Below are 26,465 nucleotides of genomic sequence, written 5' to 3'. Positions count from 1 at the left end.
CCAGATCCGTTCACAAGCATCTCGATCTGGACCTTCTGAGGATCCCAGGTACTCACATTCAAAAGACTGCTTCTCCCACCGTGTTCTGTGTGGCAAGCTTTCCACTTCCTCCTCTCTCCCTCCTCCTTACTCTGACTCCATCTTTTTTCCCTCCAGTCCGATGAAGGGTCACAGTTGAAACCTCAACTGTACTCTATTCCATAGATGCTGCCTGGCTTGTTGAGTTCCTCCAGAATTTTGTGTGTGCTGCCAAAGCAAGAACCTGGACTCACTACAATTTGTGTACAGGTGTTCCCTGCTTTTCGAACGTTCGCTTTACAAAACCTCGCTGTTACGAAAGACCTACATTAGTTACCTGTTTTTGCTAACAGAAGGTGTTTTCACTGTTACAAAAAAAGGCAGCGCACACCCCGAGCAGCCAAGCTCCTCGCCCAGAACTGCATTCTAGCCGGCATTGCTTAAACACGTGCCTGTGAGCAGCCGTTAGCAAGATGAGTTCTAAGGTATCGGAAAAGCCTAAAAGAGCTTGTAAGGGTGTTACACTTAGCGTAAAACCAGATATCATTAAGTGTTTTGATCGTGGTGAACCAAGTAAGGACAAAGTGAGTTCGGCTTATGGAAGTTGACGAAGATGATGAAGAGATTTTGGCATCCCATGACCAAGAACTGATAGATGTAGAGCTGATGCAAGTGGAAGAGGAAAGGATAACAATGGAAACCGAATGCAGTAGCGAACGGACCAAAAGTGAAGTCATCCAGGAACTGAATGTGAAGCAACTGCCTGAGATTTTCACTGCAATGATTGCAGAAAAGGAAGACTTTAATTTTGAAAGGGTACGTAGCTTTAGGGCATATTTGCAAGATGGTTTGAGTGCTTACAAAGAACTGTATGATAGAAAAATGCATGAGGCTAAGCAGTCAAACATATCATGCCTTCCAAATCAGCCACAGCAGACGACGAACCTTGACCTTCAACATTGAGGCAGGCAGACATAGAAGAAGATGATCTGGCTGCCCTGATGGAAACAGATGACGATGAGATGACACCCTAGTGTCCCACCACCCCAACCCCCGGGCCGCGGACCGATACATTGCTGCAGAGAATGCAGCGGTAGCCGAGATGCACCCAGCACATCTTTAAGAAAAAAGCCGAAATAAAGAAGCTAATTAATTAGGTGCCGCCCGGCACGTTAATTTCGGCCCAGATCAGAGGCGATTGCCCATTGCATCGCCTCTGATCTGGGCCGACATTTATGTGCCGGGTGGCACCTACTTAATTAGCTTGTTTATTTCGGCTTTTTTCTTAAAGATGTGCTGGGTGCATCCCGGCCACTGCTGCACCACCCCAACCTTCGACGACTCAGCATAACACACCATCATCAGTGTACTCGGCGCTATCTTCTCGATTCCGGTAAGTGATACTGCACTGTACATACATTATTTCTACAGTATATAGGCTGTGTATTTTTGTGTGTTATTTGGTATGATTTGGCAGCTTCATAGCTTAAAGGTTACTGGAGAGAGTGTTTCTGCCAAGAGCGCTTGCACCATGTTTCTGACGAGAGCGCTTGCGCGAGACTTTCGCTACGGAGAACAGAGCGGCAATGATTATAGAAAAGTATTTCTACTTTATATAGGCTGTGTATTTATCATATCATTCTTGCTTTTACTATATGTTACTGTTATTTTAGGTTTTATGTGTTATTTGGCATGATTTGGTAGGTTTTTTTTGGGTCTGCGAACGCTCACAAATTTTTCCCATACAATTAAATGGTAATTGCTTCTTCACTTTATGACATTCCAGCTTACGAACTATTTCATAGGAACGCTCTACCTTCAGATGGTGGGGGAAACCTGTATCATCACAATTGGCCAGCGGTCGGCTCTCCACTCCGCCTTGGATCACCTGGACAATAGCAATGCCTACTGTATGTCAGTCTATTATTGATTATAGCTCAGTGTTCAACACTGCTTTCTAATTAACAAGCTGCAAAACCTACAACCTACGTAATTGGATCCTTGACCTCCTCACTGGAAGACCACAGTCAGTGTGGATCAGAAATAACATCTCCTCCTCACTGACAATAAAGAGTGGTCACCTCAAGGATGTGTTTAGTCCACTGCTCTACTCTCTACACCCTACAATGTGTGGCTAGGCACAGCTGAAATACCATCTATAAATTTGCCAGTGACACAACTATTGTCATTATAACAACAGGAATTCTACAGATGCTGGAAATTCAAGCAACACATATCAAAGTTGCTGGAGAACGCAGTAGGCCAGGCAGCATCTCTAGGAAGAGGTGCAGTCGACGTTTCAGGCCAAGACCTTTCGTCAAGACTAACTGAAGGAAGAGTGAGTAAGAAATTTGAAAGTTGGAGGGGGAGGGGGAGATCCAAAATGATAGGAGAAGACAGGAGGGGGAGGGATGGAGCCAAGAGCTGGACAGGTGATTGGCAAAAGGGATACGAGAGGATCATGGGACAAGAGGTCCGGGAAGAAAGATGGGGGGGGGGGGATCCCAGAGGATGGACAAGGGGTATATTCAGAGGGGCAGAGGGAGAAAAAGGAGAGTGAGAGAAAGAATGTGTGCATAAAAATAAATAACAGATGGGGTACGAGGGGGAGGTGGGGCATTAGCAGAAGTTAGAAAAGTCGATGTTCATGCCATCAGGTTGGAGGCTACCCAGACGGAATATAAGGTGTTGTTCCTCCAACCTGAGTGTGGCTTCATCTTTACAGTAGAGGAGGCCGTGGATAGACATGTCAGAATGGGAATGGGATGTGGATTTAAAATGTGTGGCCACTGGGAGATCCTGCTTTCTCTGGCGGACAGAGCGTAGGTGTTCAGCAAAGCGGTTTCCCAGTCTGCGTCGGGTCTCGCCAATACATAAAAGGCCACATCGGGAGCACCGGACGCAGTGTATCACCCCAGCCGACTCACAGGTGAAGTGTCGCCTCACCTGGAAGGACTATTTAGGGCCCTGAATGGTGGTAAGGGAGGAAGTGTAAGGGCATATGTAGCACTTGTTCCGCTTACATGGATAAGTGCCAGGAGGGAGATCAGTGGGGAGGGATGGGGGGGACGAATGGACAAGGGAGTCGTGTAGGGAGCGATCCCTGCGGAAAGCGGGGGGGGGGGGGGGAGGGAAAGATGTGCTTAGTGGTGGGATCCCGTTGGAGGTGGCGGAAGTTACGGAGAATAATATGTTGGACCCTGAGGCTGGTGGGGTGGTAGGTGAGGACCAGGGGAACCCTATTCCTAGTGGGGTGGCGGGAGGATGGAGTGAGAGCAGATGTACGTGAAATGGGGGAGATGCGTTTAAGAGCAGAGTTGATAGTGGAGGAAGGGAAGCCCCTTTCTTTAAAAAAGGAAAACATCTCCCTCGTCCTATAATGAAAAGCCTCACCCTGAGAGCAGATGTGGCGGAGACGGAGGAATTGCGAGAAGGGGATGGCGTTTTTGCAAGAGACAGGGTGAGAAGAGGAATAGTCCAGATAGCTGTGAGAGTCAGTAGGCTTATAGTAGACGTCAGTGGATACGCTGTCTCCAGAGACAGAAAGATCTGGAAAGGGGAGGGAGGTGTCGGAAATGGACCAGGTAAACTTGAGGGCAGGGTGAAAGTTGGAGGCAAAGCTAATAAAGTCATTATAATCTTATTTACAAAGTAGAAAAAATGTAGAATATTGAGGGGAGATTTGATAAGAGTTACACAAAATTATGAGAGGTATATGTAAGGCAGGCTTTTTCCACGGAGGTTTGGTGAGACTACAACGAGGAGTTATGGGTTAAAGGTGAAATGCTTAAGGGGAACATGAGTGGGAATTTCTTCACTCAGAAGGTGGCAAGTGTGTGGACGAGCACAAGTGGTGGATGTGTGTTCGATTTCAACATTTAAGAGAAATTTGGATAGGTATATGGATGGGAGGGATATGACGGGCTATGGTCCGGGTTCAGGTCAATGAGACTAAGCAGATTAATGGTTTGTCATGGACTAAACGGACTGAAAGGTTGTTTCTGTGTTGTAGTGTTCTATGACTCTACTGCCAGCAGGATTTCAGATGGTGATGAGGTGTAAAGGAGTGAGATAGATAAGCTGGTTGAGTGATGCTGCAATGAAAACCTTGCACTTAATGTCAATAAGACCAAAGAACTGATTGCGGACTTCAGGAAGGGAAATCAAGGGAACACACACCAGTCTTCATTGAGGGATCGGCAGTGGGAAGGATGAGCAGTTTCAAGTTCCTGGGTGTCAACATTCCTGAAGATCTATCCTGTGCCCAAAATATTGATGTACTTCAAAAGAAGGCACGACAGTGGCTATATTTCACGATGAGTTTGACGAGACTTGGTATGTCACCAAACACTCTCACTAATTTCTACAGATGTACTATGGAGAGCATTATAACTGGTTGCATCACTGTCTGGTATGGACGGGCCACACCTTAGGATCAGAAAAACCTGCAGAAAGTTGCAAACTCAGCCCGCTCTATCATGACATTTTCCTCCCCAGCAAAGACATCTTGAAAAGGTGATGTCTCAAAAAGGTGGCATCCATCATTAAGGATGTCTATCACCTAGGACATGCCCTCCTCTTATTGCTACCATCAAGGAAAAGTGCAGGAGCCTATAACACATCCAACATTTCATTTACGGCTTCTTCCCCACCAACATCAGATTTCTGAATGGACAATGAAATCATACACACTACCTCACTGCTTTTGCTCTCTTTTTGAACCACTTATTCTATTTAATTTTTATAAATATTTATGGTAATTTATAGATTTTTTAATTACATCTTGCATTGTACTGCTGCCGCGAAACATCAAATTTCATGACATATGTCAGTGAGTGCTAGGTATCAACCACTTCCCCATGGAAAACCTTTACCTCAGTTTTTCTTTAAAATTCCTTCCTCTCACAAGCCTGTACCCTCTTATTTTTGATACCTCAGCCACAGGGGAGAAAAAACAATTCTAACTATCTAGATCTTCTGTGCCTCTTCACAAACAAGAGAAAATCTGCAGATGCTGGAAATGTGAGCAACACACAATGCTGGAGGAACTCAGTAGGCCAAGGCAGCATCTATCGAAAAAAGCTCAGTTGAGATTTCAGGCCGAAACCCTTTGGCAGGAATGTCGACTGTGATTTTTTCCATAGATACCACCTGGCCTGCTGAGTTCCTCCAGCATTTTGTGTTTGTCTGTGCCTCTTATAATTTTATGTAACTCCAACAGTTCAACATTCTTTGCTCCAGAGGAAACAAACCAAACCTATCCAATCTCACTCAATAACTAAAATCCTTCAAACCAGAACATCCTGGTGATCCTCCTATGCACTCCCCCAGCTTTAATTGCCATTCAAAGTTTCTAACATCTCTATCATTACACTATCCCTCCACCCTTCCTGCTGTAACTCTTTATTTTTATGTACCACAATTATACCAATTGGTCATACTGAAAAAGAGTCAAACAGAGGCCAGTCAGTTACCCACAGGTAAGAATCCTGATCATTCAGCATGGTGTTTGTGGATGTAAGGGTAAGAATTAGATTAACTGTGGACTCTCATTGAAGTGAATTGTCAATCAATATTCCATCAATAAATCTTCAAATAAAGATCAAAGTTCAATAATGAAGGGAATGAAAAATGTACCTAGAAAGTTCTCCAACACAATGTAACGTGGGCAATGGGGTGCGTAGCGAGGGAAAGTTTACTTTTCCAACCTATTATTACAGCACGTGTGTAAACTGTCTATAGTGAGACTACCATGATACGAATTGGAAACATGGATGCATAATAATCAATGTTCTCTTCCTTACATACCACAATCAGAAATAAACAGCAGAGAAGCTCATGCTGTTTTCAAAACAATTTAGTTAGTCTCATTCCATCATGCCCCTTTTTCATAGCCCTGAAATCTGTATGCATGTACATCAGTCATTCTATTTGGATAAAAAAAAAACGGTAAACAATTGATTCTACCTTATGGTGTTGTCTGAGGAGCCACTGACAACCAATCGGTCCCGGTACTGAAGGCACGCTATTCCACGTTTGTGGCCATTTAAGGTACGTACAAATTCACAAGTGCTTGTGCTCCACACCTGAACAGAAAATACAAAAGGTACACTATGAAGGCAACAGGAAAAGGGAAAGAAGAGGAGGCAAAGAGCAAGTAGACAGGCCATATGGGTAGAGATTAGAAACAAAAAGTGTTGTTACTCTGCCGAAGGTCTATTACAGACGTTCCCATAGTCAAAAGGAGGTAGAGGAACAATATGTAAGAACTTTTAAGTGAAGCAAACCTCCTTAAAAACAGTATAAATAAGCCGGTTCTAAAATCTGCAGACAAATTATCACAAACTCCACATTGTAAACACCATCCGCATCAGAAACTGGAAAAGGAGATGCAATTGTGTACGATTGTGAAATATGCTTAATGTACTTAACATGTCAATGAGCTAGAGTAGGGGTCGCCAACCTGTCGATCGCGATCAACCAGTTGATCTTTAAGACTTTCCCAGTAGATCCCGAAGAAAAATCAAAAATAAATACATAAATACTGTTGTAATAAAAGCATTATAAAAGTAAGTAATACTAACGAGGATAATGGTAATATAGCAATATTTTCGCTAAAAACCTGTTTGTAAAGAGAGATTGTTTCTGGGTTGCGGGGGTTTAGTTCCGTTCTTTCTGCCCAGTGCGCTTCTGTGTAGTTCCCCCGCCATGCACCGCATTTTCAGCATAGCCTGTGCTGCATCAAATCAGACTAGGTAAGAGTACAGACTGTCGCAAACATCAATATACAGCAGTGGTCCCCAACCTCTGGGCCGCGAAGCACGCAGTGGTGCAGCGGTAGTCGGGATGCACACAGCACATCTTTAAGAAAGAAAGCCGAAATAAACAAGCTAATTAATTAGGTACCGCCCGGCTCAAATGTCGGCTCAGATCAGGGGCGACACAATCGGCAATCGCTTGTGATATCCTGATAGCATAGCGGAGGCTCCACGAAAGAAGGCAAAAACATACAAATTCCACCCAGAATGGGAAGAGGAATTTCTATTTATCTTGGTGAAAGACAAGTGTGTATGTATGTTGTGCCACCAAACACAAACACTGACTAAAAGAGGGAATCTGGAGCGGCTCCGTAACACCAACCACCAGAAATTTAAAGACACCTACCCCCCCCCCCCCACCCGCCAAAGAGCGCAATTCGTGCCTGGAAAGTTGAGCTGAGATCGGGGTAGAAAGTCCAGCAATGGTTTTCCACAAAACATGCTGCTCAAAATAAGGCTGCTATTAAAGCATCATTTCGTGTAAGTCACCTTTTGGCTGAACACAAGAAGCCTTTTACGGATGGCGACTTATTCAAGGAAGCAAACGTCATTACCGCAGAGACTGTTTTTAATGGCTTTAGAAACAAAAACGGCATCACAACCACGATACGTAATATACTGCTTGGCCCTGCAACAGTGACAAGGAGGGTAGAGTCACCCTCAGAGGACGTGAATATTTTTCACTACAGTTCGATGAATCCCTGGATGTAATGTAATGCTTGTTATATTTGTCAGAATGGCCTTCCAGGATTTTACAACAAAAGAGGACTTCTTCACTCTTTTGCAATTAAAGGAAAGAACGAGAGGTGAGGATATTTACAATGAGTTTAAAAAAAATGTCCGTGAAAATGACATCCCCATTCATAAACTGGTGGCAATTACTACTGATGGGGCCGAGCAATGTGCGGTGTGCACGTTGGTTTTATACCACTAAAAGTCAGCGCCTACTTCAGGTCAACTTATCTATGTGAAATTACATTTTCACAGATGAAAATTATTAAATCTAAGTACAGGAGCTGACTTACTGACAGACACCTCACTAGGGTTGCCAACTTTCTCACTCCCAAATAACGGACAAAAGTAGCAGTCAAATCCTGGGACACTTGGGTTTACCCCGAGAAAGACTACCATGACCATGAAGTCTTGCACGGGTACCTGTGTGCACATGAGCATACGTGCAGATTCTTTTTACCCCACGAATTGGCTTTGGCTTAATTTTCATTATTTCTACTTTATATAGGCTGTGTATTTATCATATCATTCCTGCTTTTACTATATGCTAGTGTTATTTTAGGTTTTATGTGTTATTTGGTATGATTTGGTAGGTTTTTTTTTGGGTCTGGATATAAATTAATGGTAATTACTTCTTTGGCGTAAAGCATTTCCGCACGAAAGGTTTCATAGGAACGTTCTACCTTAGCGGGGGGGAATACGGGACAGTTGGCAACCCTACACCTCACAGACTGTCTCAGACTGGCTGTCTGTAGCTAAATTTCAGGGAACTAGCAGAAAGTATTCAGCCCCAGTCATCACACTGAGTGCAACAGTCAATTTTTATTCATTTATTTTTCATGTTGAAATAAAATTAAATAACAAAACTTAGAATTAAAGGTGTGAAGTATTGTAATATTCTTAAAGAAAGACAGCTATGGCCTGTTTGATATGCTAGTTACAGTGTTTTCTTGTTTGAATTAATTTGAAAGTTTGACAAAAGTATTTTGTGTAATTCAAATCTAATTCGCCCAAATAAAAGGCCTCAAATTGGAAGTACAATCTGAGCTGTTTTTTCTCTAAACGATTTAGTAGGTAGATCTTGCCTTTCACTGAGGTCGAGGTAGGGGATCTTGGGCTCAAAAAGGTTGGTGACAACCAAGCTAGAGGGTGACAACCTTCTGTAAATTCTGTGTGTAAATTCCTTTGTGTGCTAGTAGCAAAAGATGTGTATGCGCACACATCTGAGGGGAGACATTGCATGGAACCCATTCAAAGAAAACATCCAACACCTAATGCTTAAGAAAAGAGCATATTGTGCAAACAGCAAAAGGTGAGTGAACACATAAAATATTAAACATCAAACCAGGAGTGTTCAGGTTAGTTCTGTTCAGTTCGCCACTGCTAACTAACTGCAGGCCACAGAGCCCGCGTTCGCCAAAGTGTCCTGATCAAACCACTCAACAACAGCAAAAAAAAAACAGTATCTGGAATCCAGAAACATAAATCTCAAAGTCCCCCAAAACAAGCCAACAGGCACAAGCCTTGCTGATCAATCTTTGCAAGTTTGAACCCAAAGCTCCTGCACTTTCCTCTGACAGCAGCTGGTGAGTAGGAGAGGAAGACAGATCAAACACAGGCAAATGTGCCGAATACCAGCCTGCCCTTTTATCTCGTCCTGATTGACTTCATCCTTGTTTAATGTCTCAATGAGAGAAGCAATGGAGCCAATTATGGGCTCCCTGTCTTCAGGGTACACACTCTGCTCCCAATCTCACCCTTGTGTTTGGTGTGCCCTCGTTTTTTGTGTGCCCAAAAAAACACACAATCAAAATATAAATCACGGGCTCCAAATGCATGCAGCTTCGTAGTAGAATTATGTTAGAAAGAAGAAGCAGTTTTGTAAACTGTGTGCAGGATGTCGCCATTGGTCAATAGACAATAGGTTCAGGAGTAGGCCATTCAGTGCTTTGAGCCAGCACCACCATTCACTGTGATCATGGCTAATCATCCACAATCAGTACCCTTTTCCTGCCTTCTCCCCATGTCCCTTCACTCCGCTATCTTTAAGAGCTCTAACTCACTCTTTCTTGAAAGAATCCAGGGAATTGGCCTCCACTGCCTTCTGAGGCAGAGCATTCCACAGAACCACAACCCTCTGTGTGAAAAAGTTTTTCCTTAACACCGTTCTTAATTGTTTACCCCTCATTCTTAAACTGTGGCCTTTGGTTCTGGACTCCCCCAACATTGGGAACATGTTTCCTGCCTCTAGCGTGTCCAATCCCTTAATAATCTTATATGTTTCAATCAGACACCAACAGAATCAACAAACTCATTCGTAAGGCCAGTGATGTTGTGGGGATGGAACTGGACTCTCTGACGGTGGTTTCTGAAAAGAGGATGCTGTCCAAGTTGCATGCCATCTTGGACAATGTCTCCCATCCACTACATAATGTACTGGGTGGGCACAGGAGTACATTCAGCCAGAGACTCATTCCACCGAGATGCAACACAGGGCGTCATAGGAAGTCATTCCTGCCTGTGGCCATCAAACTTTACAACTCCTCCCTTGGAGGGTCAGACACCCTGAGCCAATAGGCTGGTCCTGGACTTATTTCCTGGCATAATTTACATATTACTATTTAACTATTTATGGTTTTATTACTATTTAATTATTTATGGTGCAACTGTAACGAAAACCAATTTCCCCGGGATCAATAAAGTATGACTATGACAGATCCCCTCTCATCCTTCTAAATTCCAGTGTATACAACCCCAGTTGCTCCAGTATTTCAACATGTGACAGTCCCGCCATCCCGAGAATTAACCTCGTGAATCTACGCTGCACTCCCTCAATAGCTAGAATGTCCTTCCTCAAATTTGGAGACCAAAACTGTACACAATATTCCAGGTGTGGTCTCACCAGGGCCCTGTACAACTGCAGAAGGACCTCTTTGCTCCTATACTCAATTCCCCTTGTTATGAAGGCCAGCATGCCATTAGCTTTCTTCACTGCCTGCTGTACCTGCATGCTTACGCTCAGTGACTGGTGCACAAGGACACCTAGATCTCGTTGTACTTCCCCTTTTCCTAACTTGACACCATTCAGATAGTAATCTGCCTTCCTGTTCTTACCACCAAAGTGGATAACCTCACATTTATCCACATTAAACTGCATCTGCCATGCATCTGCCCACTCACCCAACCTGTCCAAGTCACCCTGCATTCTCATAACATCCTCCTTACATTTCACACTGCCACCCAGCTTTGTGTCATCTGCAAATTTGCTAATGTTACTTTTAATTCCTTCATCTAAATCATTAATGTATATTGTAAACAGCTGGTTACTGGCGTTACCTTGTCAGAAGAGGAAGGTGGAGGGAGGTGCGGGAAGAGTCTTTGGTTTAATAATACTGAATGTGTCATCCTATCTGAAATTACAGTTGGCTATGTACATCTTCCAGCATGAAACACATTTCCTGTATATTTAACCAAGCACCTGACTTGCAATAGACCCTTTTGTTAGCTGCCAAGTGTTTGTATTGTGCACTAGACTTAGCTAATCATTGCCAGGACTGTATGAGGAGGGGAAGGGGGGGGGGGGGAAGGGGGAAGGGGGGGGGGAAGGGGGGAGGGGGGAAGGGGGGGAGGGGGGAAGGGGGGAGGGGGGGGAGGGGGGAAGGGGGGAGGGGGGAACAGGAGGGGGAATCATATCCCTTTTGCCAATGAACTGTCCAGTTCTTAGCTCTAACTCTCCCCCTCCTGTCCTCTCCTATCATTTTGGATCTCCCCCTCTCACTTTCAAGTCTCTTACTATCTCTTCTTTCAGTTAGTGCTAACAAAGGGTCTCGGTCCGAAACGTTGACTGTACCTCTTCCTAGAGATGCTGCCTGGCCTGCTGCGTTCACCAGCAATTTTTATGTGTGTTGCTTGAAATTCCAGCATCTGCAGATTTCCTCATGCTTGCGTTGTATGAGGAGGAGCAATTCCACTGGGCTTAGAAATAAATTGAATCCTAACATACTTTCTCGTGAGGCAAAACACACACTTAAAGAGTAAAACGATACAACGGGATATAGGAGGAAATTTAAACTCACTTTAATAGTTCGGTCACCCGATGCCGATACAATGTACTTGTCGTCAAAGTCCACCACATTGACTGCTGCCCGATGGCCAACCAGGACTCGTCTCAGAGTGATGTCAGTTGGAGAGGCCATGTCCCACACAGCTATAGATCTGTCCTTTGAGCATGTAACCATCAATCCATTACTGAACCGAAGGTGCAATACTGCTTCATTGTGATGTATCAATGTATTCAGAACCTCCGCTGTATTCACATCCCAGACCCTAAGGTAAGCATATATTTGGTTAGGAAACATCACTGAACCAGCAATTTACAACAGGATTACACTGCATAAGATTGCAATGAATCTCAAACTATCGAAATGAGTATGATGAAGGAAATAGATCCTGTAAAGTCCTCTGTGGATGTGACGTAGGTCATTTCAGGAAAATCCACGAAGCTTTATTAAAACTATTCTTCAAGTGCCCATTAACTTCACTTTTACTAAAGTCGAAGGCTGACTTGTCGGAAGCTATCTTAGAACTCAGTTCTTTGGTTTATGTTTGTAATGTGAAGGCAAAAGCCAAACGTTAATGAGCGTTAAAGTTCCACGATAACAAGGTCAATGGCATTGTTGATGATAGAGATTTGACTGATATTTTCCTCCTTTTATGTGGTAAGGCAATTCTGGGCATTCTTTCCAGATTTTCAGACTGTCAGCAGTGTGTAATGTCACAGTTATTTCAGAAGCAGAGTGGGGATGTCTAATCTCCTGGCCTTTATTTTCAGTATTTTCAACCATTTCTTAACATGGTTTGAATTCAATATCTGAAGCCTGGCTTCTATCATGGCAGAGTTCTCAGGAGGAAGACTGAAGATGGCTCACATACTTCAGCCTTATCTATGGCATTTATGTGCTGGACTATGACATTGTTCAGGATAGGTATGTTCTTTAAGTCATGTCCTCCACAAGGATTGTAAAATGATGCATCTGCGACAGGTTGATAGTTGAGAACAAAGTGAAGCAGATTTATCCCCACTATTCGTTCACTCACCATTTACTACAGAACCCAGCCTAAAAACATCCTTTACCACATAGCCGTTCCTTCGATGGTGATACTACCAAGTCACTCCTAAGATATGACATTAAAGACTTCACTCTGTACCCTTAGTACTTGCCATGCTTGCTGTTCAACGTGGAGAAGTACTGATTTATCTGCTAAGATTCATCTATAGAGGTTATCAGGGTTATTAACAGGCAGTTTCTTTGCCAACATTTGACCTGAACCCATGACACATTTAGTTTCAAATAAACAGAGGTTCCCTAGTCCTGTATTATCAGTGTGTTATCACTTCTGATAGATCCATCTATTGATAGGGCATTTTACCCTGGTGACTCAGGTTGCTTTTTAAGACTATCCATTTCATAGTCACGAGAATGAAGACTAGCATTTTTTTAAAAGACAAACCTAGGTTATTTTGTTGTACAAATTTAAGTTCTTCTGTGGTCATAGTGGGACTTGAATTGGATTGCTGCTTTATATCTTCTTAAATTCCTATTGAGTTTCCACATCTTACCTCACTGTGGAGTCTGATGACCCAGTAACAATAACTCGCTCATCATACTGCAGACAAAGCACAGAGCCTGTGTGACCTGTTAGTATCTTCAAACATTCCAATGATTGTTTATCCCAAATCTGCAGCAACCAACAAAAGAATACAAGGCATCAGGAAATCTAATGCAGATGTTTTCCCCTGTATACATAATCACATATCCAGACAATACAGCAAAAAGAAAATGTCAATATACTTGAACAATATAATTCATCAGGTACTTTTAACTCATCTTAAATTTCCTTCATCTGCAACAGATGAACAGTATTTTTCTAACAGAACAGCATTTAAAATGTTCACCTCCAGACATATCCAATTATTTTGCTCAATGGTTCAGTGAATTTATCCAAGAGCATGTTTAACACTAGGTGGTATAGGTGACATTCAAATTATCCTCTGCATTCTCATATTAGGAAAGACCAACACGGTGCTAAACCCATTTACATTCAAGTGTTTTGTAGAATATGTTGGAATCTGTCCCAGATTGGCCTTTTCTCCTACGATAGGTGAATATCCTGACACTCCGCAAATAATGCAGAAGAAAACCTACTTCACAGGAAGAAGCCATTCAGCTCATTGGGCCATTGCTGGTCAAAATAAAGCTACCCAAATTAATCCCATCATTTTGGACCAGATCTGTAGTCCTGTAGCTCATAACTCTTCCAAGCTATCTTAAATCAGTGTTTCAGGCTCTCCCAACCTTTCAGACAACTTGGTCCCAAACCCCAACTATCCTCCAGATGTAAAAAACATTTCCTCATCACCTCTCTAATATTTCTGACAATCACTGTAAATCTGATATCGACTATTATCTGCTATGTAGCCCCCCCTCCCTATTATTTTAAACTCAGTTAAGTCTCCCCTCACTCGAAACTGCCCTGAAGAAAACAACCCTAATCTATCAAATCTTTCCTGGTAGTTACAATTTCAAGTCTTGATAGAGTCCTTGTAAACGGACCCAAATTATCTCCTGAGCAATCAGATCTTCCTGTAATGTGACGACCAGAATTGTATGCTGCATTCAACCATGGTGGAAGAAGAAAGTCCACAATTCCTGCATTGCCTGTGTTTTTACATCCCTTGCCCTGGGAATTAAACAAAATTATCCTATTTAATTCTTAATAACTATCTGCACCCTAACTTTAAAGATACTTGGTTCTGTCTTCACTAAGGAGGACATAAATAATCTTCCAGAAATAGTAGGGGACAGAGGGTCCAGTGAGATGGAGGAACTGAGCGAAATAAATGTTAGTAGGGAAGTGGTGTTAGGTAAATTGAAGGGATTGAAGGCAGATAAATCCCCAGGGCCAGATGGTCTGCATCCCAGAGCGCTTAAGGAAGTAGCTCAAGAAATAGTGGATGCATTAGTGATAATTTTTCAAAACTCGTTAGATTCTGGATTAGTTCCTGAGGATTGGAGGGTGGCTAATGTAATTCCACTTTTTAAAAAAGGAGGGAGAGAGAAACCGGGGAATTATAGACCGGTTAGCCTAACATCGGTGGTGGGGAAACTGCTGGAGTCAGTTATCAAGGATGTGATAACAGCACATTTGGAAAGCAGTGAAATGATCGGACAAAGTCAGCATGGATTTGTGAAAGGAAAATAATGTCTGACGAATCTCATAGAATTTTTTGAGGATGTAACTAGTAGAGTGGATAGGGGAGAACCAGTGGATGTGGTATATTTGGATTTTCAGAAGGCTTTTGACAAGGTCCCACACAGGAGATTAGTGTGCAAACTTAAAGCACACGGTATTGGGGGTAAGGTATTGGTGTGGGTGGAGAGTTGGTTAGCAGACAGGAAGCAAAGAGTGGGAATAAACGGGACCTTTTCAGAATGGCAGGCGGTGACTAGTGGGGTACCGCAAGGCTCAGTGCTGGGACCCCAGTTGTTTACAATATATATTAATGACTTGGATGAGGGAATTAAATGCAGCATCTCCAGGTTTGTGGATGACACGAAGCTGGGTGGCAGTGTTAGCTGTGAGGAGGATGCTAAGAGGATGCAGGGTGACTTGGATAGGTTGGGTGAGTGGGCAAATTCATGGCAGATGCAATTTAATGTGGATAAATGTGAAGTTATCCACTTTGGTGGCAAAAATAGGAAAACAGATTATTATCTGAATGGTGGCCGATTAGGAAAAGGGGAGGTGCAACGAGACCTGGGTGTCATTATACACCAGTCATTGAAAGTGGGCATGCAGGTACAGCAGGTGGCGAAAAAGGCGAATGGTATGCTGGCATTTATAGCGAGAGGATTCGAGTACAGGAGCAGGGAGGTACTACTGCAGTTGTACAAGGCCTTGGTGAGACCACACCTGGAGTATTGTGTGCAGTTTTGGTCCCCTAATCTGAGGAAAGACATCTTTGCCATAGAGGGAGTACAAAGAAGGTTCACCAGATTGATTCCTGGGATGGCAGGACTTTCATATGAAGAAAGACTGGATGAACTGGGCTTGTACTCGTTGGAATTTAGAAGATTGAGGGGAGATCTGATTGAAACGTATAAGATCCTAAAGGGATTGGACAGGCCAGATGCAGGAAGATTGTTCCCGATGTTGGGGAAGTCCAGAACGAGGGGCCACAGTTTGAGGATAGAGGGGAAGCCTTTTAGGACCAAGATTAGGAAAAACTTCTTCACACAGAGAGTGGTGAATCTGTGGAATTCTCTGCCACAGGAAACAGTTGAGGCCAGTTCATTGGCTATATTTAAGAGGGAGTTAGATATGGCCCTTGTGGCTACGGGGGTAAGGGGGTATGGAGGGAAGGCTGGGGCGGGGTTCTGAGTTGGATGATCAGCCATGATCATAATAAATGGCGGTGCAGGCTCGAAGGGCCGAATGGCCTACTCCTGCACCTATTTTCTATGTTTCTATACGTGGGCTTACATTCCTGATGTTCCTCCACATCATTCACTATCCTTTCAGCTACCATGTATTCTCTTGCCTTGTATCTCCTTGGCTGCGTAGCCCCAGTCTCAATTCCCTTGATGAAATTCCATTTGCCACTTTTCGCCCAACTAACCAAACTAGACACATTGTCTTTATAAAAAACTTTCACCTCACTGACAGCAATTTTTTCTTATGAACAACCTTTACGTCAAATTATTAATACAGTGGATTCTGATTAATTAGACCATCAGTTAATCAGAGCAGCAGCAAAAACAAATTGAGAAAATATGCCACCTAATTGTGGCAGGAGACTGTTGCCAAACATTATCTGACTAGCATCACTCATGTACAAATCGCGTGGCTGCTAGACACTATACCATTTTAGAGTAAACAGTTCTTTTTGCAAATAGCATCAATATGTATTTGTGCTAAAAAGCAGTGAATTTATCACTGATAGTCAGCAAGAAATAGCAGAGAGTTAGCAGGCAACTGCAGGAAACAAAGTTGTGGTGGTAGGAGATTTTAATTTTCCATATATTGATTGAGACTCCCATACTGTTAGGGGTCTAGATGGTTTAGAGTTTGTAAAATGTGTTCAGGAAAGTTTTCTAAATTAATATATAGAGGTACCAACTAGAGGGGATGCAATATTGGATCTCCTGTTAGGAAATGAGTTAGGACAAGTGATGGAAGTGTGTGTTGGGGAATACTTTAGTTCCAGTGATCATAACACTATTAGTTTCAACTTGATCACGGACAAGGATAGATCTGGTCCTAGGGTTGAGGTTCTGAACTGGAAGAAGGCCAAATTTGAAGAAATGAGAAAGGATCTAAAAGGCGTGGATTGTGACAGATTGTTCTCTGGCAAGGTTATGATCGGTAAGTGGGAAGCCTTCAAAGGAGAAATTTTGAGAGTGCAGAGCTTGTATGTTCCTGTCAGGATTAAAGGCAAAGTGAATAGGAATAAAGAACCTTGGTTCTCAAGGGATATTGCAACTCTGATAAAGAAGAAGAGAGAGATGTATGACATGTATAGGAAACTGGAAGTAAATAAGGAGCTTGAGGAGTATAAAAAGTGCAAGAAAAAGGAAATCAGGAGGGCTAAAAGAAGACATGAGGTTGCCTTGGCAGTCGAAGTGAAGGATAATCCAAAGAGCTTTTACAGGTATATTAAGAGTAAAAGGATTGTAAGGGATAAAATTGGTCCTCTTGAAGATCAGAGTGGTCGGCTATGTGCGGAACCAAAAGAAATGGGGAGATCTTAAATTGGTTTTTTGCATCTGTATTTACGAACGAAAATGGCATGAAGTCTGTGGAATTAAGGGAAACAAGTAGTGAGATCATGGAAACTGTACAGATTGAAAAGGAGGAGGTGCTTGCTATCTTGAGGCAAATTAAAGTGGATAAATCCCTAGGACCTGACAGGGTATTCCCTCGGACCTTGAAGGAGACTAGTGTTGAAATTGCAGGGGCCCTGGCAGATATATTTAAAATGTCGGTGTCTACAGGTGAGGTCCCGGAGGATTAGAGAGTAGCTCATGGTGTTCCGTTGTTTAAAAAAGGATCAAAAAGTAATCTGGGAAATTATAGGCCGGTAAATTTGACGTCGGTAGCGGGTAAGTTATTGGAGGGAGTACTAAGAGACAGAATCTACAAGCATTTGGATAGACAGGAACTTATTAGGGAGAGTCAACATGGCTTTGTGCGTGATAGGTCATGTTTGACCAATCTATTGGAGTTTTTCGAGGAGGCTACCAGGAAAGTGGATGAAGGGAAGGCAGTGGATGTTGTCTACATGGACCTTAGTAAAGCCTTTGACAAGGTCCCACATGGGAGGTTAGTTAGGAAAATTCAGTCGCTAGGTATACATGGAGAGGTGGTAAATTGGATTAGACACTGGCTCAATGGAAGAAGCCAAAGAATGGTAGTAGAGAATTGCTTCTCAGAGTGGAGGCCTGTGACTAGTGGTGTGCCACAGGGATCAGTGCTGGATCCATTGTTATTTGTCATCTATATCAATGATCTGGATGATAATATGGTAAATTAGATCAGTAAATTTGCTGATGATACAAAGATTGGAGGTGTAGTCATAGTCATATATTACTGATCCCAGGGGGAAACTGGTTTAAGTTACAGTTGCACCATAAATAATAAATAGTCATAGAACCATAAATAATTAAATAGTAATATGTAAATGTCTGCTACCCTCAGCCTGCTGCCCCAGCACACAACAGCAAACATGATAGCACTGGTCACCACAGACTCGTAGAACATCCTCAGCATCGTCCGGCAGATGTTAAAGGACCTCAGTCTCCTCAGGAAATAGAGACGGCTCTGACCCTTCTTGTAGACAGCCTCAGTGTTCTTTGACCAGTCCAGTTTATTGTCAATTCGTATCCCCAGGTATTTGTAATCCTCCACCATGTCCACATTGACCCCTTGGATGGAAACAGGCATCACTGGTACCTTAGCTCTCCTCAGGTCTACCACCAGCTCCTTACTCTTTTTCACATTAAGCTGCAGATAATTCTGCTCGCACCATGTGACAGAGTTTCCTACAGTAGCCCTGTACTCAACCTCATCTCCCTTGCTGATGCATCCAACTATGGCAGAGTCATCCAAAAACTTCTGAAGATGACAAGACTCTGTGCAGTAGTTGAAGTCCAAGGTGTAAATGGTGAAGAGAAAGCGAGACAAGACAGTCCCCTGTGGAGCCCCAGTGCTGCTGATCACTCTGTCGGACACACAGTGTTGCAAGCACACGTACTGTGGTCTGCCAGTCAGGTAATCAAGAATCCATGACACCAGGGGAGCATCCACCTACATCGCTGTCATCTTCTCCCCCAGCAGAGCAGGGTGGATGGTGTTGAACGCACTGGAGAAGTCAAAAAACATGACCCTCACAGTGCTCGCTGGCTAAGTTGCATGCCATGGACAGTGAGGAAGGCTTTCAAAGCTTGCAGAGAGATTTGGACCAGCTGGAAAAATGGGCTAAAAAATGGCAGATGGAGTTTAATACAGACAAGTGTGAGGTATTGCACTTTGGAAGGACAAACCAAGGTAGAACATACAGGGTAAATGGTAAAGCACTGAGGAGTGCAGTAGAACAGAGGGATCTGGGAATACAGATACAAAATTCCCTAAAAGTGGCGTCACAGGCAGATAGGGTCATAAAGAGAGCTTTTGGTACATTGGCCTTTATTAATCAAAGTATTGAGTATAACAGCTGGAATGTTGTGATGAGGTTGTATAAGGCATTGGTGAGGCTGAATCTGGAGTATTGTGTTCAGTTTTGGTCACTAAATTACAGGAAGGATATTAATAAGGTTGAAAGGGTGCAGAGAAGGTTTCCAAGGATGTTGCCGGGACTTGAGAAACTCAGTTACAGAGAAAGGTTGAATAGGTTAGGACTTTATTCTCTGGAGCGCAGAAGAATGCGGAGAGATTTGATAGAGGTATATAAAATTATGATGGGTATAGATAGAGTGAATGCAAGCAGGCTTTTTCCACTGAGGCAAGGGAACACTGAGGCAAGGGAAGAAAAAAAACCAGAGGACATGGGTTAAGGGTGAGGGGGGACATTGGGGGGGCTTCTTCACACAGAGAGTGGTGGGAGTATGGAATGAGCTGCCAAACGAGGTGGTAAATGCAGGTTCTTTTTTAACATTTAAGAATAAATTGGACAGATACATGGATGGGAGGTGTATGGAGGGATATGTTCCGTGTGCAGGTCAGTGGGACAAGGCAGAAAATAGTTTGGCACAGCCAAGAAGGGCCAAAAGGCCTGTTTCTGTGTTGTAGTTTTTCTATGGTTTCTAAATAAGCAGCCAGATAAGTCAGAACTGTGTTGATCACTGCATTTTCAAGCTTTTAGACTTGGAAATGCCAGAAACAAGTGGAAGTAAAAGTGAAACAATTTCACTACTTCAACAAGTTAGGAACTACGAGGTACTTGAAGAAATTGACAATCATCTCGAATGTTACCTTTGGTTCCCACTGGACACTCAGCTCTCACCTGGGGCTCCAAGCAGCTGTTTGCATGCAACAGCGTCCATACCCCAGTACACCGCTCAACAAGCGGGCTAAGCCAGGTGAAGGTAGCCAGCAGGACTCATACCTCTGAGAGGGAGGAATATGCCCGTCCTAGCATGTCAGCTGTCAGCTCCGGTAGACTGGGCCAATGAGATCTACAGCGAAATCCAGGAAAGTGGTTCTCCAACGCTATACGGAGAGCAAATGGCATGATGGGGCATGGTCATAGTCATCCCACTGCAACTAGGGAAGAACCCAGTTGTGACATCTACTCATCCCACCGGACCTGGACTTCTGAGTTCGAGAGTGGAACTGCCTTAAAGCAATGGCTTTTCCACTTCAAAAACTCTCCCGCAGAGGTTTCCTGTCATTGTCGGTTTTGAGAGACAACCACCAGTAGTATTGATAGTTTTCTAATTTGTTCTGTATTTCATTTAAATGCACAATTTCTTACTCAGTTAAATGGTAGTCTGTCTTTTTTACATTTTTTTATCTACTTCCATGAAATTTCAGCTAATTGAGGCAGCCACTTAATTGGGCCAAAATGTACTGGTCCCGATATGAACAAACAAGAGAAAATCTGCAGATCTGAAAATCCAAGCATCACACACAAAATGCTGGAAGAACTCAGGTCAGTCAGCACCTATGGAAAAGAGTTTAGTCAACGATTTGGGCTGAGACCCTTCATCAGGACAGGAGGTAAAAAGATGGGGGGAGGGATGAGTCGACGTTTTGGGCCGGAACCCTTCGTCAGGACTGAAGAGGGAAGGGGCAGAGGCGCTATAAAGAAGGTGGGGGAGGGTGGGAAGGAGGAGGCTGGTAGATCCAGTTGAAAAACCAGTAATTTGAAAGACAAAGGGGTGGGGGAGGGGAAGCAGGGAGGTGATAGGCAGGAAAGGTGGAAAAGGAATAGGGGAAAACACAATGGGTAGTAGAAGGAGGCGGAACCATGAGGGAGGTGATAGGCAGCTGGGGGAGGGGCAGAGTGAAGTAGAGATAGGAAAGGGAGGGGGAGGGAATTACCAGAAGTTGGAGAATTCTATGTTCATACCAAGGGGCTGGAGACTACCTAGACGGTATATGAGGTGTTGCTCCTCCAACCTGAGTTTAGCCTCATCATGGCAGTAGAGGAGGCCATGTATGGACATATCCGAATGGGAAGCAGAGTTGAAGTGGGTGGCTACCGGGTTGGAGGAGCAACACCTCATATACCGTCTAGGTAGTCTCCAGCCCCATGGTATAAACACAGAATTCTCCAACTTCTGGTAATTCCCTCCCCCTCCCTTTCCTATCTCTATTTCACTCTGCCCCTCCCCCAGCTGCCTATCACCTCCCTCATGGTTCCGCCTCCTTCTACTACCCATTGTGTTTTCCCCTATTCCTTTTCCACCTTTCCTGCCTATCACCTCCCTGCTTCCCCTCCCCCACCCCTTTTGTCTTTCAAATTACTGATTTTTCAACTGGACCTACCAGGCTTCTCCTTCCCACCCTCCCCCACCTTCTTTATAGGGCCTCTGCCCCTTCCCTCTTCAGTCCTGATAAAGGGTTCTGGCCTGAAACATCGACTCATCGTTTCCACGGATGCTGCCCGACCTGCTGAGTTCATCCAGCATGTTGTGAGTTTGATCTCAGCATCTGCAGATTATTTTGTGTTTAAGATGGGGGGAGGGGAGGAAGAAACACAAGGTGAAATCAGGAAGGGTGAAGTAAAGAGCTGGGAAATTGATTGGTGAAAGAACGTCCTGAAGTGTGCCAATTAATCAGAATCCACTTTATATACCAAAAAAAAGGCAAGAGACTGAACACTAAAACATCTGAACTTCACTCATAAATATTAAGAACTCTTACTTTCGGAACATCCTTAATTTGCTTTCCTTATTTTTCTAATATACTTTTAAAAATTCATATTCTTTAAAGCTTCTACAGTAAGCTAGTTTGTGACAAAGCTTCCTTTTCTTGCTTTTTGCTGTCACTTGCCCACTATAGACCCCAATCCTGGAGCTCTTGACTTGGCAATCCCATCCCTTCTCTTTCCAAAAGCATTTTCAGCCTGAACCTCCAAACCTCCTTAAATATTATCCATTTGTCAGTCCATTTTTTTAAATCCACTTCTCAACATGGTAAAGTTGGCTTTATCCAAACTTAAAACTTCAACCCTCCATCCCTGTCCATTTCCAAAGCTTTGTATAATCTCACTGAATTTTCATAGTTACAAGAATGCTCTCCCACTGATCTTCCTTTCACTCACTCATGGAGGAGGAGAAGATAGCGGCGTGATGGCAGCACGCGCGGCCTCTCCAGTGATGAATATCTGTTATCTGTCAAGTAGGAGACCGTGCACAATTCTGATTTGATGGAGACGGATGTGAGAGTACGGAGGAACAGCTGGAAAACTTCTGAAATGCCCGCTTCGCTGCCGCTGCTATTGTGTGGTAATTGGAATCTCCGGAGCAGAAGGCCCCGAAATCCTCGGCTTTGCGTGTTTCAGCGGCCAGGGCGAGGTCGAAGGCGCTCGGGAGGCTGTATCGGAGGGACTGGTCGGAGGCTCAAAGTTTTCCGATGGATGGACTCAGTGTTGGCTGTGGCTAGCTGCTTCCAAGGCATCAGCAAGTTGACGGTGCCTGAAGGTTTATGGCAGGGAGTTTCTCCCTTTTGCCGCCTGCTATCGGGGACTCGGGAGTTGATCGACCTGGGGACTTTTGAGACTTCTTTTTACCGTGCCCATGGTTTGTTCTTCATCAAATTATGGTATTGCTTTGCACTGCTGTAACTATACGTTATAATTATGTGGTTCTGTCAGTGTTAGTCTTTGGTTTGTCCTGTTTTCCGTGATATCACTCCGGAGAAACATTGTATCATTTCTTAATGCATGTATGCATTTCTAAATGACAATAAAAGAGGATTGAGTGTTCTCATAATCTAATCTAATTTCCCAGAACTAAACCCATCCTCAACCTTTATCAACAAGTTGGGAATTCTTACACAGCAACACACACAAAATGCTAGAGGAACTCAGCAGACCATATAGCATCGATGGAAGAGAATAAATAGTCGATGTTTCGGACTGAGACCCTGGTGTTTTTGCGTGTGTCAGAAATTTTCCTGCAAATTTACTTTTCAATCATGCTAATATTGTGATTTACCCTTTTTTTGGTCTTACGTTTCTTAAATCACAGAGATTAATCGTTTAGTTGAGAGTTGTGAGGCATGAAAATGCCTGATGCAGGCCTCTCATGGTCTGAGTCGACGTTCCCTCCCCTTCCCCTGTGACAGTTCTTCAGCGTAGATTTTTCGGTATACCCAGCATTCTTATAATAACTTCATTTCTACAGCAGCTTTCATATATTAAGAAGCAGGCTCAAAGTGCTTTACATAGATTGTAAAGATAAATCAATATAATCATAAAAATATGAAACAAAATTAAAAATCATAAAATGTACATTATACAGAATAAGAACATAAGAAATAGGAGCAGGATTAGGCCATCTGGCCCGTCGAGCCTGCTCTGCTGCTCAATAAAATCATGGCTAATCTGGCCACGGACTCATCTCCACCTACCTGCCTTTTCCCCATAATCCTTAATTCTCCTACTATGCAAAATTCTATCCAACCTTGTCTTAAATATATTTACTGAGGTAGCCTCCACTGCTTCATTGGGCAGAGAATTCTACAGATTCACCACTCTCTGGGAAAAGCAGTTCCTCATCTCCGTCCTAAATCTACTCCCCTAAATCTTGAGACTATGTCTCCGAGTTCTAGTCTCACCTACCAATGGAAACAGCCTTCCTGCCTCTATCTTGTATATCCCTAACATAATTTTCTATATAGTCAAATACAATAAAATGTAATCAAATACACCAAATTATATAAATCAACATCAACAGACATTAAGTAATCCCATACGTAGGCCAAATTTTAAAAGTATGTTTTTAGAAGTGTTTTGAAATGTTCCACAGCACTAGCCTACTGTATCTCAGTCGCTAGAGTATTCCAGATTTTTGGTGCACAAGAGCCAGAGGCTATATCAACAGTTCATATACGCTTGGCTCTAGGAACACTATGCAAACCAGTATTCGCAGATCTAAGTTTATGATTAGAGCTGTAATCAACGATTAGGGAATAATCAACCTTCTCTTGACTAAGGCACCAAATCTTTCAGTCTTTCATACCCTGAATCTCAGATTGCACAATCATATGCCATTGACAAAGTACCTATGAACATCAACATTCTTCGGCATTTAAGAAAATGCTTTGCTTTTTTGGTTTCACGTTTCCCAACTTGTATCCCATTTGTTCCTGCGCATTCACTTGGCCTATCACTGAGGCTATGAAGCCTCTAACAACAGAAGACACCAGACATTTGTAGCTATGTGTCACGTTGGTACAATCACAATAACTGGTACCCTTAAGTGTGCAAATGAACTCAGACTAAAGTGAGGATATGGCTACAAGAGAAGACTACTTAGAACTGAGGCACACAGTTAGATGGTAAATCTCTTGAATTCTCTACCCAGAGGGTTGGGGAAGCTAGATCATTAGGGGTATGTAAAGAGGAAGCAGATATATTTCTGAAATAATTGAGAATTGGGGGCTATAGGGAACTGGCACAGCAGATACGTGGAGGGCTGTTGCACTGAACGAAGTGGCAGGCTTGAAGTACTGAGGGACCTTCTGCTGCTCTTATGCTCAGACTGAAACAATGTATCAAAACCAAGGCACAACACAAGTCCAGGATTCAAGATCAAAGGATGGGGGAAAATGAGTAGGCCATTTCACCCCACCTGCCAGTTCTAACTTTTAACCGTTTTGCCACTCGCCCTTACTAACCCTATATCTCCTGATTTCCTTAAAATCAAACAAATATACTCAGCACATGAACTTCCAGGGCCTTCTTGAATGGAAAATTGAAATGATTCACTGCACTCTGGGTTCCTCTCAGAGTGACTCCTTATTCTGAGACAGTCCTAGATAACTTAACAATGGGGGATTGTATCCCTTTTAAGAATTAAGAATCCCGAGAATCAATCTGATGCTTCCAGTACACTGTCTCCTGTGAAGAGGGAAGTAGGGAGGGAGTTTTGTTAGGCAGGGAGCCCAACCATATATAATATTTCAAGTGCAGTTTCACTAGGATTCTACATAATTGCAGTCTTTATTCTTCTACTCAAACTCTCCTGCAATAAATTCCAACACACCATTTGTGGATCTAAACATTAATTTTCCGGTGATTCTTGTACAAGGTGCCCTAAAGCGTCTCTGAAAAGCAACATTTGATTTTTCAACATTTAAAAGATGAACTTTCTATTTTGCTACTTTTGTATTTTACACCTTATATGCCATTCACTTGTCCTGTATATATCCCCGTGATATCATCTTGCATCCTCCAGACAATACAAGTACCCACATTGTGCCAGTATCTGGAACCCAATTTTTAATTCAAGAAACATAGCCTGTTTAATTCTATCTTACTATTTCCATTAACCAATCTCAATCTATGTTAGTGTGTTAATTCCAATCTCATGTGCCTAACTTTCCATAATAACCTCTTGTGTTAAAGGCCTTCTGCTAAGCCAAGTACATCATATCCACTGGTTCCTCTTTATCATATTAAAATCTCATTAAAGGGTTAATAGATTTGTCAGGCCTGCCTTCCACTTCTTGAATCCGATCTTTATTTTCTATATGTCCAGTTACCATATAATTAGTACAAGTTCCAACATTTCCCTACCACTGACACCAAGCTAAACTGTACAATGTAGGTTTTACCATAGAAATTTATCAATTTCAGCACCATAATTGCTTCACTATTTTTTTAAAAAGGATCCTGATTCACTGAAAATCTGCCCTCTCCACTACTCAGGAGGGGTTTCTGTGCCTTATTTAGTCTGTCTCTATGGAATATTTGTTTAATTGCTCTGTTGTTCCCTTATTCAATACAATTTCTCCAATCTCAAGTGACCCAGATTAATTTTTGCTTATCAGGGCTAGATGCTCAGCATATCCTTCTTACATGCCGATAAAAGTTTTCAAAATCTGACTTTATATTTACTGCTACTTTACTCAAGTTCAAGTTAAAGTTTACTGTCATCTGACTGTAAATATACAACCAAACGAAACATTACTCCTGAACATATAATGCACACAGCACACAAACCAAAATAACCATAAATAGGTTAATAAAATACAATTCAAAATGCATGCAGCACAAGTAAAAAGTAGAGTATACAGTAGACAGCACACTGACCAAATGACAAGACCTCAGTAGTGTTAGGATATTTATTAGTCTCACAACCTGAGGGAAGAAGCTGTTACACAGGA

The 26,465-nt window shown here is 42.9% G+C and overlaps 1 protein-coding gene across 6 annotated transcripts in view; it reads right to left on the bottom strand.

Moving 5' to 3' along the window:
* Nucleotides 1–26,465, bottom strand: part of LOC140200336 (F-box/WD repeat-containing protein 11) — a 279,942-nt gene that overhangs the window by 88,802 nt on the left and 164,675 nt on the right. For all 6 annotated transcript variants that reach the window (XM_072263523.1, XM_072263522.1, XM_072263527.1 and 3 more), the window contains 3 exons: nt 13,189–13,307; nt 11,645–11,894; nt 5,986–6,104 (listed from right to left, as the gene is read on the bottom strand). In XM_072263523.1, coding sequence (XP_072119624.1) covers nt 5,986–6,104; nt 11,645–11,894; nt 13,189–13,307 — 488 coding nt within the window. The remainder of the gene's footprint in view (nt 1–5,985; nt 6,105–11,644; nt 11,895–13,188; nt 13,308–26,465) is intronic.

The sequence above is a fragment of the Mobula birostris genome, chromosome 7, assembly GCF_030028105.1.
Source record: "Mobula birostris isolate sMobBir1 chromosome 7, sMobBir1.hap1, whole genome shotgun sequence".
In the NCBI taxonomy this organism is placed as follows: domain Eukaryota; kingdom Metazoa; phylum Chordata; class Chondrichthyes; order Myliobatiformes; family Myliobatidae; genus Mobula; species Mobula birostris.
This window is presented reverse-complemented; position numbering and strand designations above follow the sequence as displayed.